General features: G+C 42.0%; 1 protein-coding gene across 1 annotated transcript in view; it reads right to left on the reverse strand.

Annotated features, from left to right (window-relative positions):
- BDNF (brain derived neurotrophic factor) overlaps positions 1 to 12689 on the reverse strand; it is a 52181-nt gene extending 39492 nt beyond the window's left edge. The window contains exon 1 of the mRNA XM_040980297.1: positions 12045 to 12689. Coding sequence (XP_040836231.1) covers positions 12045 to 12047 — 3 coding nt within the window. The 5' untranslated portion in view covers positions 12048 to 12689. The remainder of the gene's footprint in view (positions 1 to 12044) is intronic.
- Between the last annotated feature and the right edge of the window lie 5213 nt (positions 12690 to 17902).

A 17902-nucleotide genomic window follows, 5' to 3' on the forward strand; every position in this document is an offset into this window, starting at 1 on the left:
CTAGAGTTTTATAATTGTAAAGTAACAGTGGAGGAGTCAGTAGGGTTCAGTGATGTGGAATAATGGGTTAAGTCTCCACTAGCAGCACTGGCATTCCATATGAACAACAGTTTGACTACTAGCTGCTCCACTTTCAAGTCAGCTCCCTGCTGATACGCCAAGGGAGACAGTGGAAGAAGGCCCAAGTGTTTGGGTCTCCATACCCATGTGGAAGACCCAGAAGAAGCAACTGGCTATTGGCTTTAAACTGGTCCAATAACAGCCATTGTGGCCATTTGGGGAGTGAATCAGTGGATGGAAGATCTTTCCACAATGCTTTAATTATAGAATTTTGTAATTTTGTAATTATGCCTTTTAATTGTTAGAACTTTTCCCATTGTTCTTCATATGGCATCCATACTTACAAAGATGCTTTTGAGTTATACTGTTCTAAAATTGTAGTCTCACAAAAGTATGCTTCTACTTTTGTTGCTTGAATTACACACACACACACATACACTTTACTTTGCAAACTAAGACAATCAAAAACTTTTGCAGGCTATTCTTTTTTTTGTTAGGATTACTGGAAAATAGAAGAAATGTCTTTGTCAAGTGACATGATTTTAGTGCCAAGATAGAAGTCAAGAGAACCTGGATCCTAATTTAAACTATAATTTTCTGGCCAAGATGGACAAGCTGCATCATTAACCCAGGCTTATCCATATAAATACTATAAATTCCATGTAAATGTTTACTGAATATTTGAGATCATCAGTACTATGCACCAAGGCTGGCCAATCAGTAAAATGAGATCTATAGGCTATAAACTGTAGTTGTTAAATCTGGCAACACATTCGGGCCCTAACTCAGAAAGAACAAACTATTGAAGTGATTTCAATACAATAAAGAAACCAAGGAAGTAGATCATCTTTAAAGCACATTTTCTGTGTAAATTTGGGCTCCTTTCAGAAGCAGCATATTATTTAATAAACTAAATTAGAAAGTCATATTCCAAAAAGTTCCTAAAATTAGAACTTTGAACTAAGATAAGTAAGGATATTTACTCTTATATTATTTAGTCACACCTGACAAGACTTTGGGAGTACTTTTTCACACATGAAAATATGCTTTAAAATCATACTTTGCTGGCCTTGTTTCTGAGCTCTAAGAAATTTCAAAACCATTATGAATTCTTGGGGTTATTCCATGAACAAATCAGAGTGGAGAAAGTGCAAGATCTGCTCTTAGACTCCCACATCCTTGACTCCTTGCATGCTTGGATAGCTCTGCCAAGACCATTGACTTGTGCTAAGACTTACCAGCATGCATTCGATCTTTTGTTGAAAATCAGCTCCGAGAAGGAACTTTCTAGGTGAAAGATGGGTGACAATTTCCAGGAAGACACTCAAACAGATATATCATTTCCTTACCCAAATCATCATCTATGTCTGAGTTTCTAGAGCGAATATTCCAAGGTAGGAGTTGGTACACAGACACAAAGCCTCCATACAATACATCCTGGCATTCTTTAAAATGAGATGCTATTTCCAGAAAAGTTCCAAGTTTAGAGTGGAGCCTTAGGAGGAAGAACATTGAATTGCACAAGGAAAGCCAATAAACATTTAGTCCCCGTCAGGAACTGTAAGCCTTGAAATTACGTTTAAGACTGTACTTGTCCATCCTCTTCTTCTCTACATGTGTAAACAACATGTTAGCTTTGGAGGTTTGTCATCCACTGTGTGTCTTTGGAGAGGGTGTTCCCCATCACTGCATCTGCACTACTATAGCCAGTAACAGTCTGAAAAGGCAAACTTATGAGATGTCTTATAAACATACTAACTCCTAATCTAAACAATTTATAACGTTTCTTACTCAATAACTCTCAGTGGTTAACTGACTTGGTTTTGCCCTAAACAAGTTAAGAAAGGAGTTAGACATCATTCATTGGGTGATAAACTAAATTAAGAGGAAGGAAGAGCATTCAGGTGGAGAGCCCCAGGTTCTCGTCTTTCTCTTTAGTGATAGTATACTTATTTCTTGACAATTCTCTCTCATGATAATAACATTTCAAGCATTATAATCATTGTCATGGTAGCAACTAAGACTTCACAGGACTTTGAAGATTAGTTTGATGATTTCTTAAAAGGGCTTTGGCATTTAATGCATGTTTGAGTCCAGTTTTGCTACATATTGGCTCTGCTAATTGAGGAAAGTTCATTAGTTAGGTGGTGTCCTAACCTTTTAAAAAGTATTTCTTGTATTTATTTGAAAGGATGTGGACCATTGTCTACTGTTCCCTCAGGCACATTAACAGGGAGTTGGGTTGGAAGTGGAATAACCAGGAACCAAACAGGTTCCAATATAGGATGCTGACATTGCAGTCAAAGGCTTTACATGCTATGCCACAATGACAGTTCCTGAAGTTTAATTTTATTCATTTATCTGCTTTTCAGAAACATTCTTAAGTATTATTACTTTATCTATTTTATGACTGTGGAAACTGGCTTCTGAAGAGGAAGGTAATAATCAGAAATCTAACATTTTTTCATTGCCATTTTTTCGGCCTTTTGGCTAAGATCAAGTGTAAAATTCTTTCCTTAGTAAAGATCTAAATGTTTCTGCAACATTTGTGGCCACTAATTTTTTTAACACTCTCAATAATCTCAAAGGGCATGGTGAAGGTCTTTCTCTCTAACTAAATTTTTTTTTTATTTCAAAGGCAGGTTTGACAGAAAGAAGAGATATAGAGAGAATGTCTTCCATCTGTTGGTTCACTTTCGAAATGGCTGCCAAAGCTGTGGAGCTGGAAAGTCGTAAGCCAGGAGCTTCTTCCAGGTCTCTCACATGGTTGCAGGGTCCCAAGGCTTAGGGTAATTCTCCACTGCTTTCCCAGGCCACAATCAGGGAGCTGGATGGGAAGGGGAGCAGCCAGGACACGAACTGGTGCCCATATGGGATTCTAGCAGTTGAAGGGGGAGGAGTAGCCAAATGAACCATTAGCCAGGCCCAGAATTTTATGCTTCTTTAGAACCAGAAGACTTTTGATTTAAAATTTAGCTTCACTGTTGAAATTTGCTATGTTTGTTGTTACGCACGCCAATCTCCAGTTTCCTTATTCATACAATTAGAATAGAAACTTTATCTTAGAACTGTTTTGAGGGTTAAATTATACTCATTATATATAAAGTGAATGACATAGCACTGGATAAAAGTAAAATAAATGTTACCTGAGTTTTATTACGATTTGCATGTATTTTCCCACAGCACAGTAAAAACTAAAATCAAGCATTCTAATAGTCTATTGAAGTTGGTAAGGCACACCAGCTAATGATGAGAGTTTGAACTTCCAATCTTTTTCTTTGGGGTGATGCATACTCAGGGCAGTGGGTTGGTGCCTTCTGGGTAATCCTGAGCATGCACTGTAGAGTAACAACTAAGCCAGTGGAAAACCATGTCAGCTCATCCTAGTTGTCATATCATTTGGGCCTTTCACCATTTGGTCTCTTGTCTAATGGCAAAAATGAATCTAAGAAGTTCTTTGCCATGAAAATTTCTCCTTTTCAGGTATGATAACCCAGGTGATAATGCTGTTATTACATAATTTAATATTTCTGAATCTACACAATATTAATAAACATCTCCTAAGTGTTACGTTAGCAAACATGAATGATAATTTGCAGTAATATCTGCAGACTTCAATACACATAGACACTGCAAACACCTTTGTGTCTTTTGTCAGTTGTTACATTACAAAATGCATTGATGCTTATCACTATTTCAAAATTATACTTTTTAGCTTGTTACCAGGTTCTATTCAATGCAGGTAAAGTGTGTATATTATTTTATCACATAAAGTTAACAGTGTTCTAGTATTTTTATGACCGTGTGAAGATTTCTTTGAAATCTTTGTAATATTGACTTTACTCATGTAAAAGCATTATCCAACAGACAATGAAGAGTGAACTTCATAGCACTTACAAAGTTACATACCTCATGATAATTCAGCATTTGACAAAGGCTAATAATAAAAGAGTGAGTCTTAAAAATGATGAAGGGACATTAGGGGAAAAGAGATTCTTGGTAGAAGAGTAAGATAAAAGCACAAGATATCACAGATGGCCAACCTAGGCAGCCAGAGCAGTAATAGGTATGCAAATTAGATTATCTAATTTTCCTGGGTAAATGACCTTAAGGAGAATTTTCAGGAAGCTTTGATTCAAGAACTTCAGATTAATCTCAACCCTATCTTGGCTTCTCTTTTTATGTTTCAACTCTGTTTCTCCCCCCTATTCCCTGTACTATTCCTGTACCAAGGACTTTAACTTGTTGTTGAGCCTTTCTGTAGTCACTTAACTTGGAAATTTCTCATAATTGTAGCCTTATTACTTAGGGATCATAGATAGTTGATTTATTTTATTGAAGCGGGAGAAAAATCTGATCTCATTCTTTCTGATATCAGTGTATATGAGATTTAGCATCTTCTGAAGCAATTTCTAGATAACGTGACATTATAATAAGCATCTTGAGCTTAAATACACAGAGCATCCTGATTAAAAACACATAAAAAATTCTTTCTACTTTCAGAAAGTGCCCATTACTTGGAAAAATACAAGACATGGATTTCTCACGATTTCAGGCTGAATTGTCAAATTGAGAGGTCACATGTTGTTATAGTGCTGATTTTTAGAAACTAGACTTGAAAGATTTTTATTTTTAAATTAATACTGTGGAATATGTTTTTCCATTTGTTTAAAATAGAATTCAAGAATGATGTCTGTCATCCCTAGTGCATCAGAAGTTATTTTAAATATGGCATCTTTATAAAAGTCAATAGCTGCCTCATCAAAGGGCAATCATGTCCAATGTGGGTGGCAGTGCCAATTGTTTTTGAACTACTGCTGCAGTCTAACCAATCCCAGGGAATGGCTTGCAGTCTTTTTACACCCACATTTTTTCTTAATTATCTTCACCAGGCTGAGTTAGCTAAGGACAGATCTATAGCATTTCCTGGATGTCAAAATGCCCACACACCTTCTGCAATTCTTGGGCTATCCTCTCTCTTTCATGTTTGTCTTGGTTAGTCTATCTAATGATCTATTTTCATATGTATATAATGAATTATTCATGATATCAGGCAATTCTAGAATATAATATCATTAATTTTAAAAAGAAATGACCTGAAAAATTAAAATATGCACATGCAAAAATAAAAATTACATTTTGATAAAAGACTTCCCACCACACCTCCCCTTTAAAAATGCTCTGTAGAAGTTTAGATCATTGGTGAAATTAACTTTCTAAATCATCATTCCTTAGTAAATGGTAAATTCAAGACCTAGATTCTTTTATGCTAGATTCAAATAACTCACTTTGATTTTTTGTAACATTCTTCTCAACAAGTTAAGAATTATAGATTGCCAAGGGTAAGGGTGATTTAAGACCTACTTTCTAACACAACTAATAGTCATGGATTCCAATAAGTAGCTACAGTTCACATCTTTATATAGCTCAAAGTCAGAGCTGGAAAAGATTTTGGGTGATTGACTTTTTTTAGCTTTGATAACTAGTTGAGTAAAACTTGGGGGATGATGCCATGCAGTAAAGTTAAGGTGCTACACTGTGGTAAGCCTTATGGTGCTGGCATTCTGTATGGATTTGAGTACCAGTTGTTCCATTTCTGATCCAGATTCTTGCAAACATGCCTGGGAAAGTGGCAGAGAATGGTCCAAATCCTTGGGCCCCTGCACACAGGTGGGAAACCTGATGCTCCAAGCTTCTGGCTTTGGACCAGCCCAATGGCCTTTGAGGCCATTTAGGCAGTGAATCAACAGAAACAAAAATCTCCCTATCTCTCTTTCCATCTCTCCTTTCCTCGATGTAACTCTGCCTTTCACATAAAAATAAATCTCTTTTATTTTAAAAAAGTAAAATATGAACTCCAGTTTTTAATATGACTCATCATGGTCTCTTGGAAAAGGTAGGATTCTAGAAGTTCATCCTCTTCCCAAGGAACAGAGGTAATAAAGGGATAAGTCTTTTTCTCTAGAGTGTAAGTTTCGCCAAGTAAGAGACCATTCAGTCCTGCTCCTTACTGAATATCTGATACCAACACAGTTCCTGATGTGTAATATGTCTATGAGCACTTACAGAATACAATTTAAAATGTTACATCTTCTATAGAATGTATATCTTTTGCAACAAGCCAGAAATGGCCAGTCAATTCATGATTCACTAAATATCTACTAAGATAAATAAATATCAAGGCATCCAGGACAGGAATGCAATTTGAGGGTGAAAGGAAACAAATTCATGAATTCATGTGTCAGGCATGCTTTGTGTTGACCTCTGACCACCTCCTAGCCTTCAGAGTCTGACTCATGAGTAAAAGTAATGCACATCTTGGTTTTTTCTCTGCCTAGTTTCTTTATTTGTTTTGTGGGGAGTTGGTGTCTTTGACTTACATAGCATGTCAGCTATAGGAACACTTTATTTTTTCTTTAGCTGTGACTGTGAGAAAGGGAAAAAAGATTCAGGAATGGAAGGCCATAGACTTTGCACTAGGCCCTTCAGAATTTTGGAGCTATTGGTAGATAATTTCTTTAAAAAAAAGAAAAAAGACAAGAAAAGTGTGAGGAAAGCAGTAACTACAGTCCCTCAACTGCCTTGGTAGAGTTGGAGGCAACCATGCCATCCTTGAAATTTGAAGGTGGGAATTCTGAATCAGACTTAACCTCCTACTAGCAGAGTGGTCCGTAGAGAGAATTTGTTATAAGCGTCTTTCAGGATGTCGGAGAGAAGGAAAACCCCAGAATCCCTCACAATTGCCAAATGATAGTAAAAGCAGAGATCAAGGATTCAGTGTTTTGATTTCTGCATCATGGTGTTTGGGCAGACAGTATTATTGTTTATTGAACATGCCTATTTTTCTCAGGTGACATTTATTAAATCCGCAGCTCTAAATTCCACATTAAAAGAAGATTAATTATTTTTGAGATTGTGGCCATCCTTAAGCCAAAAGGGGAAGAATGCTACATTTATATTATTTGAGAACTTAGTTTTTCTTCCTTAAATTACTCCCCTTTCTCCCATGTCTATAGAACTCAAAATAGTAAGCTTTCATTAAGTGTTAGTGTTTATTTTTATTATGGAGCACTATGTCTGCTCTTTACATGAATTATGTATGTAAATTTAAAAGACTGCTTGTTAAATTCTCACTAGAAACTACACACACACACACACACACACACACACACACACACACACACACACAGCAGTTGCAGATCAGCAGAGAAAGACATTTAGCCAAAGAGAGATAATTTGAGATACTTCTGAGGTAGCAGTTGTAAAATTAAAATAAGCAACTTGTTAAATTATCCATAGAGTGTAAAGAAAGCTCAAAAATAGATAATTTTTGGCAAGTCAGTGCTTTCAGAGCGAATTTAGTTTTCAGCAGAGTTTTAAAAAGAGATGATATCAGTTCAAACTCATTAGGCTTATACAAATGGCCATATTAATTGGTTCAAAGGAAAATCAAGGATTAGTTTTATTGGCCTTCGGTAGAAGTGTATTCAATGAAAAGTCTGTCCAGTTAAACATCATTCTTAAGCGACAGATTGTAAGCAACATGATTGGAAAAAATGTTATTTGAGCAAGTTGGAACCTGAAACTAAGATCAAAGTGAAAACCATCATCATTAAGATAGAATTAAAATATCAAAACTCTTTGGAGGTCAGGCGTTCCTGCCGATTTCCCCTCATTTCTTTTTGCTGCCTTTGTTGGCTGGCTGTTTTCTAGTCATCCAGCCCCTTGCCTTCCTTCTGTCACTGCTTCATCTTGGACTGTTGTTTCTTACTGAAGCTTCCCCTAGAGGACAGGCCAGGAAAAGGAAAGAAATGAAACTCGCCAGCTTCTCTTCCTAGCAAAAATCTAGACATGTGATGGGGAAAGAGTCTGACAAGTGAAAGAGGAAGCTTATGGGTTTGAAATGTAGATCTTCCTTTCATTTTACACTGATAAACATTATTGGTAAGATAACTAATCCTGTGCTTCTAAAATCACCATTTGGGCCTGGACCACACAGATATTAGATGATAAAGTAAATTGTATTTTGCTCTCAGGAAATGAAAATGCTGTGTGAAAGGAAAATGCCACAATGATGTCTCTCATATAGGGAGTGCGTTCTTTCAGCATTCTCATGTTCCAAAAACTGCTGTGTTGTGGAGCTTACTATCCGTGACACTGAAGAAGACACAGGCAGGTTCACGTAGTTTCATATGAATCAGTACTGCTCTATTCCATGGGGGGAGCTAGAATAAACCAAGATTTCGCAGGCAGAAATATTAATATGTAAAAACCCAGGGAACAAGAATAGGCTCGTTTACTGTTAATTTTTTAGGCTAATAATTCTCTCTCCTTCATGCTAAAGAGTTCTATGTAAATATACGTAAACAGTGAATATCAGATGCACCAATCTTAAAGTGGTATTCATTTCCACAACATTTAGGTGAAGCCATTTCATTTTACAAGTCAAGGATGTGTGTATGTGTGCACAGGCGCGCACGCAAGCATGACGTGACACTTTTGAGGTTTATTTAAGTTGTTAAAGAGCTCGAGGTTACAAAGATTAGATTGTTTAGCATTTTCCTTCCTTGTCTCCCAGATACATGAAATCTACAATTTTCTCGGTTCAACTGTCAGATAAATTGGCAAGTAGACTAAAAGGATAATATTCCCTTAACGGTGCATTCATCTGAAACCCTAGCAACTGTATTAGGCAGCAGCGAGTGTTCGCTAGCAAGGCTTGCAGCGGGGAGAGGGAACTCTGCAATTAAGAGTGACAGATGATTTTTTCCCCATCCATCAAGCTGCCTAAAAATGTCACAATATTTACACCTCCTCTTTGGTGAATTAGAAGCCAGAGACAAGAAGACAGAAAGAAAAAAATTCCGACCGGTTGCCGTTTGATCGGGGAAAAGCAGGCGTTGCACCTTTAAATTCTGCCTCTCCATTCCCCATTTTCCCCCCTTCCTGGGATTTTGCAATAAATCTCCCGGTTCTGCGTTCAGCCCTGCAGATCCGTATTTAAAACAGCACCATCTGGGAAGGGTGGGTGGCGATGGTGATGCGGGCGCCTTGGAGTTCCTTTGCAGCACGCTTGGAATTGCATCAGACTGATCAGAAATCCCCCCGCCCCCAAGCCCGGCCCCTCCCGCCACACTCCCCTCCCCGCCCCGTCCCTCCCTCTCCTCCCTTCGCGTAGATCTGACTGAGAAAACGACTGGATCTCGGAACAATCTGTGCCCCATTCGCTGCGAGCTTGCTCCGTAAACCCTGCCCTACGCTCCCTTTGTGTGCCGAGCAGCCTATCACCGTCATCTTATCCTAGAGCCAGTTTTTTTTTTTTTTCGTCTTCTTCTAAATTTCCACAATATCCTCGCGTTGCCTATGAATCCATCCTTTCCACCTGCGCAGAGTTGGGATTCTTTCTTTCCTTCGTCAAACCAGTCTTGAGTCTTGAGTTTCGGAAATCTGTTTTCTCCACACTCTCCCCTCGCCCCTATCCCATACCCTTGCTTTTTAACCTGGAAGGGCAGATCCAGGGAGGAGTCCAGAAAAACCCAGCTGGGGGTAGAAAACTGCCTCCGGGCAGGGCAATGTGACCCGAACAAAGGGTCTGAGAATGGGGTGGCCGTGCCGGTTGCAGGAGGGTGGAGAGGTGGGTGTCCCCCGCCCAGGACTGAGAGTGTGTGTCCCTTGGCTCTCCAAGGAATCTGGAGGACGACGCAGCAAGGCTGTCCGACCGCTCGGGGTCCCCCGGTGGCGCAGGCGGGGGGCAGGGAGGTAGAACCAAAGGCTGGGCGTCTCCGAGCTTCTCCCAGCTCACCGGCTAAGCCCTCCACCTACACCTCCCGCCAGGCGCCCGGCTCGCAGGGGAGGCAGCGGCCCCACGGACAGTCCGCCGCCCTCTACCCGCGCCTCCGGACGCAACCTCGCCCTGCCTGGGCGGTCTGCGCGCCCAGCTGATTGGTGGCTCTGTGGAACCACGGGTATTCTCCACCGCCTCCGGTGGCCCAGCTCACCGCCCCCGGCCCGCTCCCTGGCTCTACGGTTCGGAAAGGACCTTCTACTCCCAAGCAGAGGCTCCCTTTCCCCTGAGTTACCCAGACCGATCCGGACCTAGGCTCAGTGAGGCATCCGGCCCGGCGGGGAAGCGGAGCGCGGTCTCGGTGGTTCCCCTTCCTTTGAGAAAGCGGGAGCCCTCCAAGCCAGCGCCCCAAACTCACCGGGAGAGAGGATAGAAAGAAAAAAAAATTAAGAAACATCCAGCGAGGAGCGAGGGCGACAGGGAGGAAGAGATAGAATGAGGGAGGGATGGAGGCAGGAGGGGGCGGGGTGGAAGAAGGGGGGCGGGAAGGAGGGAGGGAGGGGGAAGGAGAGGGAGGGTTCCAGGGAGAATGAAACCTCCTCACTAGAAGAGCTGAAATTACCTTGATTCATTTTGTGTTGGGAGATTTGGCCTTGTCTCCTTCCCTCTCCCTAACCTCCACCTCCTTTTCCCCCACTGCACACCACCTCCATTGCCTCATTCCAAATGGTACAAAGTCAAATTTCAGGAAACCGAACGTTGTGTAAAAGCTTCATAATTAGTAATGACTACTGTACACACCACACACACACACACACACACACACACGCACACACACACACACCAGCAAAGAGGGAGAAAAGAGGGAGGTGAAGGGAAGAAAAAGAGAAATCTTTGAATTACACATTTGCAGCTCCAAGTTAACTAAACTCATTCTATGCACAGGAAGACTGACATTTTTTTCCTCCCCCCTCCCCTTCACTTTGCCCCTTGGCTCTCACCTAGGGCAATTCCAACTGGGCAAATACCACAAAACAACACCCCCCCAACGCTCTTCCTCTACTTGCTCCCTTCCACCAGGCGTCCTCTCCGGTAGATCCAGAATCAAAATAGCTCAAGAACTGGGGGTGTAGGGGGTCCCCGCCCCGGTGCTTACCTTCTTTGCGGCTTACACCACCCTGGTGGCTAGATCCTGGAGATAAACACTTGCATTTCCCAAAGTTAACCCAGTATACCAACCCGGAGCTTGCCAAGAGTCTATTCCAGCCTACACCGCTAGGAAGCCAACTTCAGCGAGCTCAATGAGGGGACCAAACTGGGGCTCGCTTTCCAAACGCTCCGCTCCAAAATCTCTCTCTTCGGCCCCGAGCCCAGTGTGAGCCGAACCTTAGGAAAGGCGTTGTTTTAAGGGTGACTCGGGGCTGGCTTTCCAGGGGTCGAAGAGGGCTACCTGGAGTATCACCACCTCGGACAAATCCGTTGGCTCTCTCCAAGGTGCTGAATGGACTCCGGTCTCCCTGATTACACACCCGGCGCAGCAGGAGGAAAAGGCTAAAACATCTCTAATTAAGTGATACTTGATATTGCTCTAGACGGCTTCTTCCACTTCCTTACGTTTTGTCACGTGCGGAAGGCTTTGCCAAAGCCATCCTGTTAATAGTTGATCACATGTTGATGAGACCCTTTTCTTCTATGTCAGGATTACCCATTACATTACCAGAGATATGCACTTCTGACTTATTTCTTCCCCCGAACCCCTCCCCCATATGTATCTAAACTATCAGTCTCTACCCCACCCATAACCCCATTTCAGCCCTAATCCCAACCTCTGACAGCATTATTGTTTTTATATGGAAATTATTCCCGTAGCGAATGTCAATTACGTGCTCACATATAAATCATAAAATATGCTCACACATTAGAAAGGCAGAGAATGAAACACAAGACAAGCATCAGCCCTGAACAGCCCATATAACACACCCCCATCTTCAGCTCCAAGTTTGTTCCACGCAGTTCCACATTGCTGTGTTAAATCTCAAATGATTCCAATTAAAGTTGCACTGTGTAAAAACCCGATTCTCCTGGCCCGAGTAGCTGCTGTTCTTTGGCGTGTGAAGTGCTAGGAAGAGCCGTGATATGCCTGTTGTTAAGCAACATGTCAAGATTTCTCAATTATAATGCAAGGTTTATTGCTACTCACCATTGTGCCTTTGCTGTCCTGGAGACTCAAGTGTCTTAAAATCTCGTCTCCCCAACAGATGCTGGAAGGTAATGTGTCTTGTTTGAAGTCATCATGTGAGAAGTTCGGCTTTGCTCAGTGGATCGCCCACCACTTGGTGTGACTTATGAATCTAATAACCCTTTGCAATATCCGCAAGCTTAAACTCTCAACCACCTTGGCGACTACAGAAGACAAAGCAACTGGAACCGATGTTGAAAAACCTATAGATTTACGCAAACGCCCTCACTCCGTGAGAGACACGTTTCCTCTTTAGTTCTTACGTGATTCTAATGAATGAGCGAGGTTTCCAATGACTGTCTAAGTGCCCTGCTGTACAGCAGGTTGCTCGTAGGGCTGCTTCCTCCACCGCCCGTCACTGGGTCCAGGCACAGAAAGTTCCCAGAGAAAAGTGAGAGTTTCGGGGTACCCTCACAAAAATAACCCAGCCTGCACACCGCTCCCTTGCCCACTGCACGGGGGTCACACCTGGGGCTCTGGCAAAGCTGAGCTCGACTCGGGAGATTTTCCCTGTCGCCAGGTAAGAAAACCTTCGCCTTGTCAGGCTAGGGCGGGAAGACCGCTGGGGAACTTGTTGCTGATCAGCGCCAGCGGGCTACCGCTTTAATAACAGTGTCAGAAGCTCAGCGGGGAGGGGGCGAGGGGGGCGGCGGCGGCAAGGACTCTCAGACCTGTTTACGTGACCAACTCATTGTGACTCCTCGGGAAAAAGGAAACTTCTGAGAAAAGTTCGTACCCCTCCCCCTCCCCGGTCATGACTAAGGGTCTCCAGCCGATGAGGTCGTGAGTGATGATCAAACGGGGGGCTCGGGGGTCGGGCGGGGGGGGCACTGGAGGGGACTGAGTGACTTGTCCTTGGGAACAACTGCATGAGTCGAAGCGCGCATCAGCCCGACAACTTTCCATTTTCCTCTTAGGGACCGATGACTAGGCTAGAGACACCCCGGGCGAGCCACTAGTTGCCCACAGGAACCAGTGTAAGCCGAGCTCTCGAGCGGCTGAGTTGAATGAAGTTATGACTGCGTTTGCTCTAATGGGTTATGGCTTCTCAAATGTGAGTTAACAGCCCCGGTGCGCAGCGGAGTCTGCACGGCGAGCGGCGCAGCGCCGAGCCGCGGGCTGAGGCAGGGAGGGAGGCCCCGCCGCAGGCTCGGCGCACTGCCTCCTCCTTGTGCTTCAGCCCCAGGAGCCCCGGACGCATCCTCGGGGGCTCCCCGCCGCCGGGGCGCAGCGCTGCGGGGAGAGCGCGGCGGGGGAGCGGAGCGGGGCGCTCCAGGAGCCCGGGCTGGGGCTGCGAACATCGGGAGGGGGCCCTCCCAGGAAGCCCCGCGGTTAGCACCCGCGCCTCCCCATCACTGGCTGCGCAGAATGGGAAGTGGAGAGGTCACGTGTTGGCGGAAACGAACTTGGAAATAAAAGGATGAACTTCGCCAAGAAGGGAAAAGCAAAATAAAACAGTCTCCTATCGCCATTCCGCTCCTCCCAACCCCCAGTCCTAGTGTAGAAGCAAGGGAAAGACGGGCGTGGTGGGGGGAGGGGCCATGCTCTGGCCAGAACTCCGGAAATTTCAGGAAATAACGATAATTCGAACGTTGGCAACATCCCCCGGCGTAGGGAGGCGCTAACCTAAGGTATCTTTCCACTGAAGCTGTCCTTTGCCTACCCCTAGCCTTCAGCCTGCAAGGCCGAGCACAGGAAGTGGATGGATGTAAACCAGTTGTTATGGAGATGCTCGTCGCGCCGAGGAGCGCGAGTGCCCTGGGAAGTCCCCAGACGCATTTCGGTTTTCGTCGCTTTGGCACCGACACCATGATTTTACTCTCCACCACGCGGGCCCACCAACAGCAGCTCAGGCCCTGGCCGCGGCGCTATTGACTGCAGAAGATGGGAGATAGCTCTTAAGTTTCAGACTAGCTAATTCTTTTCAGTTTCTCATTTCTTCATCCCAATCAAAGGCGATGTATTCTTATGTCACTTGCACTTTCTGATGTCTGAAAATCTCATTCACATGACAGGATGACTTAGAAGCAATGGGACATTATCCATCAGTGACTGTTTCCTAGTCCTCATGCCCTCCCACCCCCGAAATGCCTGCCTCATGGGAATGCTTCACTTTTAATTCGGTATGTGGACTCCTGTTTATTTGGAGTCCCACTGGTACAGGGTTGTTGCTATTGAGAGCAAATCCGGTTTTGAGAGTTCATATCTCTTCAGAGATGTTCCACCATTAACCAAGTTAATCCTAGATGCCGGGAAGGGACACACAGTAGATGCTTCCTGGACTTTGTTAAGGACAGTCCTAGACCTGGTAGGTTCCTGGAGAACCGAGGTAGGTCACCATCAAAGGATGCTGGATGCTCTCACAGTCAGCAAATCCAAGTTTCCTCCCATGAAAACAAACTACCCATATTGCCCACAAACTACCATTTTTGTCCATCCATGAATTAGCCAGCAGATGCTGCCCTAAGACTGAGACAGATGGCACATACCATCCTCAGAGGTTTTGGGGTGCAGCCTTTGTGGGCAAAACCAGATTCTTGAGAATACCATTCATAATGTTTTAAATAAATTCCCCTGCCGGTTGAAGAATTCACTAGCACTAGTACAGAGCTGAGTCTTGAAGTGGCTCCAGGAGAGGATCACTTCCTGAACATGCTGATTTTCCATTGTTAACTATGAGATATGCTTAATTGACAGGGTCAAAAGTTTGTGAGGCCTGTATAAACTATCAGCTAATTTTCTGGTGAATCTTTATTAGGAAACTTAATGTCATGTTTTATAGTGGGATACTCTGTTGGTGTCTGAGGATTCAGAATGAGAATGACTGAGTGGTTTGACATTACACAGAAAGCATTATTGTGTTGAAAATGTCTCCTAAGGGACTTTTTCAACTATTGCCTTTTTTGTTAGAGCTATGGAGTTGTGGACTAAGACTGGGAGCACAAGTTGTTATATAATGAGATTTGCTATAGGAAGTTGGGGGAAATAATGCAGAGACAAAATATTTGACATGTAAGTGTGTATTTTTCCATATTAATTTTTAAGTGATCTGGAAGATTAATTCTTTCCTTTTGGTGCACTATTAAATTTCTGGGCTTTTACTTATATCCATTCATGTACCTTCTAACTTTTTTCACTTGTAGGAGGAATTCAGTGTCTAATATAAGAAAAGCTTGAAGGCTTTTTATTTGCTAAGATAGATGTCAAGCTTTGTACCTGTTACACTTTTAATCTCAGGACCACTTATTCCTGAGTCATATTTTTTTCAGCACTACTGTAGTAAGCTGTGATATGAATATCACACTTCTCTAGGTTCATCTGACCTTGTTCGTTTCTAGTAATAATAAGAACATTTCAAAATGCATGGCAAACAAATCTTATCTCTCAAACATCATTACCTAACAGCAAATCCAGACTTAAAGCAACATGTATTAACACAGAATGGAAGGAAAGATTTCTCTTTTAAGCTACATGCATTGTAGGATATTCACACACAATTTTCTACTAAAGCCACAGTTATAAAGATGTTCTTTGAAATTTTGTGCTAATAGAGAAAAAAATAATGAGAAGGGGTTCATCAGGACTAGGAGACATGAGCACATCATTAAATAGATGTGTGAAATGGATCAGAATTAATGAGATGCAACAGAAGAGTCCACAAAAACAAATACAAAAGAAGACTCCCTTTTCTTAGAGAATTAAGAGATGCTTGGAATGTTGCCCAAGACAAAATCTACTTTCTTGGTGTCAAAAATGAAACTTAACATATGACTCAAGGAAATGATCTGGGTATTCCAGATCATTCTACCAATCAGCATAGAAATGGAAGACATAGTATTTTCATTCTTCCAACTGTTCTTTCTACCTCTTATTTTTTAAATTTTGTTTTAGTTGATTGTCAAGATGTCCACCTCACCCTTTGTTGGCTAGAATCTTTTTTTCCTCCCTTCCTACTTTTATTTATTTCTGCACATTGATGTAGCCAGTGATCCATCTATTACTAAGTCCCCACTTTAAGTGTTCTCAGAAGATTTCAGTTGAAGAGTGCTTGAATAATTATTGCTAAGGTGTCAACAGTGCCTTCTTACCTTCTGTCAACCCTTCCGTCCCCTAGTTGATTGTTACAAGAAATACTTATACTAATCAATGAAGAAGAGTGCTAACAGAGAGGTTTCAAATGGTGAAATAGTTTCTTCCTTGGAGTCCAACACAAACAAAAACATGTAGCAAAATATTGCTGTTTATAAGATTCTGACCAGGTAAGAAGAAAGATTGGCTCCCTTAGTCACTTCCTGATCTCTAATGGTTCTCCACAGGCAATAAGAGGAAAGGCAGAAAATCATGATGCACAATTTGGAAAGCTTTCTAACTACAAGAATAGGCAACAGTTGCCAAGAACCTGCTGTTGAGTTCATACTTAAAAAGAATTCATGGAGTCTTCCATCTACTAAGCCTAGTTTAGTTAGAAAGGAAACAATCAGAACATCAAAAAGATGCAAATAAGAGTGAGCTTTGGGAAAGTCATGATTTGGTTTGCAATAACCTCTGTGTATTCCTGAACCTGACGAGTAAGCATGAGACAGAAGATCTGGAATGACTTAACTCAATTTCAGAAAACCAGACAACCCATAATGAGGCTGAAGCAAGATCACATGGAATATTGAGGAAGAACTGAATGACTCTTTGAAAACCATCTTACAGACAAGAAGATGAGTAAGAGGAAATATGGGTGATAAGTAAGGGAGAAGTCATGTTAATAGAAAAAGTTGATAGAAGAATGAGACAGGTCAAGAACATGTCAGGTCAGGATTTGCAAGATATAAGCAACTAAATGTAAGGTTATTTTAGGAATTAAGTAAAACATCTAAGAAATCATAAAATTTAGGATCATGATAACCAAGTGTGAGAGTAATAGTTTATGTCATAATGGAGTCAAGCAAAGTGTGCTTAAGATGTTATTTGCCAGAACATCTGGAAGGAAACTTTAACAGATACTAAACTATGTTTCTCATACTTTAATGTACCCATGAATCTCCTGGGAAACTTGCTAAATAACAGATTCTGAGTCTGGGGTAGTGACCAAGACTTGGCATTTTCAAATAGATTTCGGGTAAAGGAGTTGCACCACATACTACACAACAACACAGGAAAGAGTAACACTCTTAGTTATTGAAGTGAATATCGTATAGTAAAAATAATTCAAGGAAAACTTGTTCATTTAACCCTAATGTTATACAAACCACAAACTGTAATCTGTTCCTGATTGATTAACTCTAGACAACTCTTGAGCATAGTGGGCCTCATTTCTTTTTGTCAATAACATTGGCTATAGTTAAAATTTTAAATCTTATATATTAGAAGAAGAGAAAAAAGAATCAGTTCACAATATGTTGGACACATTGCAAAATGGAAGAGAAGTCAGGGGAAATTATTCTAGTCATGTAAAGAGGATTGGTTAGGTCACATTATGAGTCCTGAGCTCATTCTGGGATTCTTTCTATAAATAGGATATTTTGGAACTAGAGAAGGCATAGCAGAAGGCAACCAGAATGACAGAGGGATTTGGGGAATTTGCTTCTGTTGAAAGGTTAAAGAAACTAGGTCTATTTTCTTTTGTAAAGAGAGAAAAGATGCTACCTCACTGCGGTGATATCATTCTAAAAGTAGTGGAAGTAATAGGATGAGACAAGAGTGCCTTATGGAAAGAAGACAGAAGGATTCTGGCAAGGACTGGAGCCCACAAGGATGGCTCTTGCTTTGTTAAGGGCCTTCAGTTTCAGTTAGTGATGTTCCTATTGTCAAAACTCTACTGCTCACAA

Source organism: Ochotona curzoniae, unplaced genomic scaffold, assembly GCF_017591425.1.
Source record: "Ochotona curzoniae isolate NIBS_2020 unplaced genomic scaffold, NIBS_Ocur_1.0 contig_3432, whole genome shotgun sequence".
Taxonomy (NCBI): Eukaryota; Metazoa; Chordata; class Mammalia; order Lagomorpha; family Ochotonidae; genus Ochotona; species Ochotona curzoniae.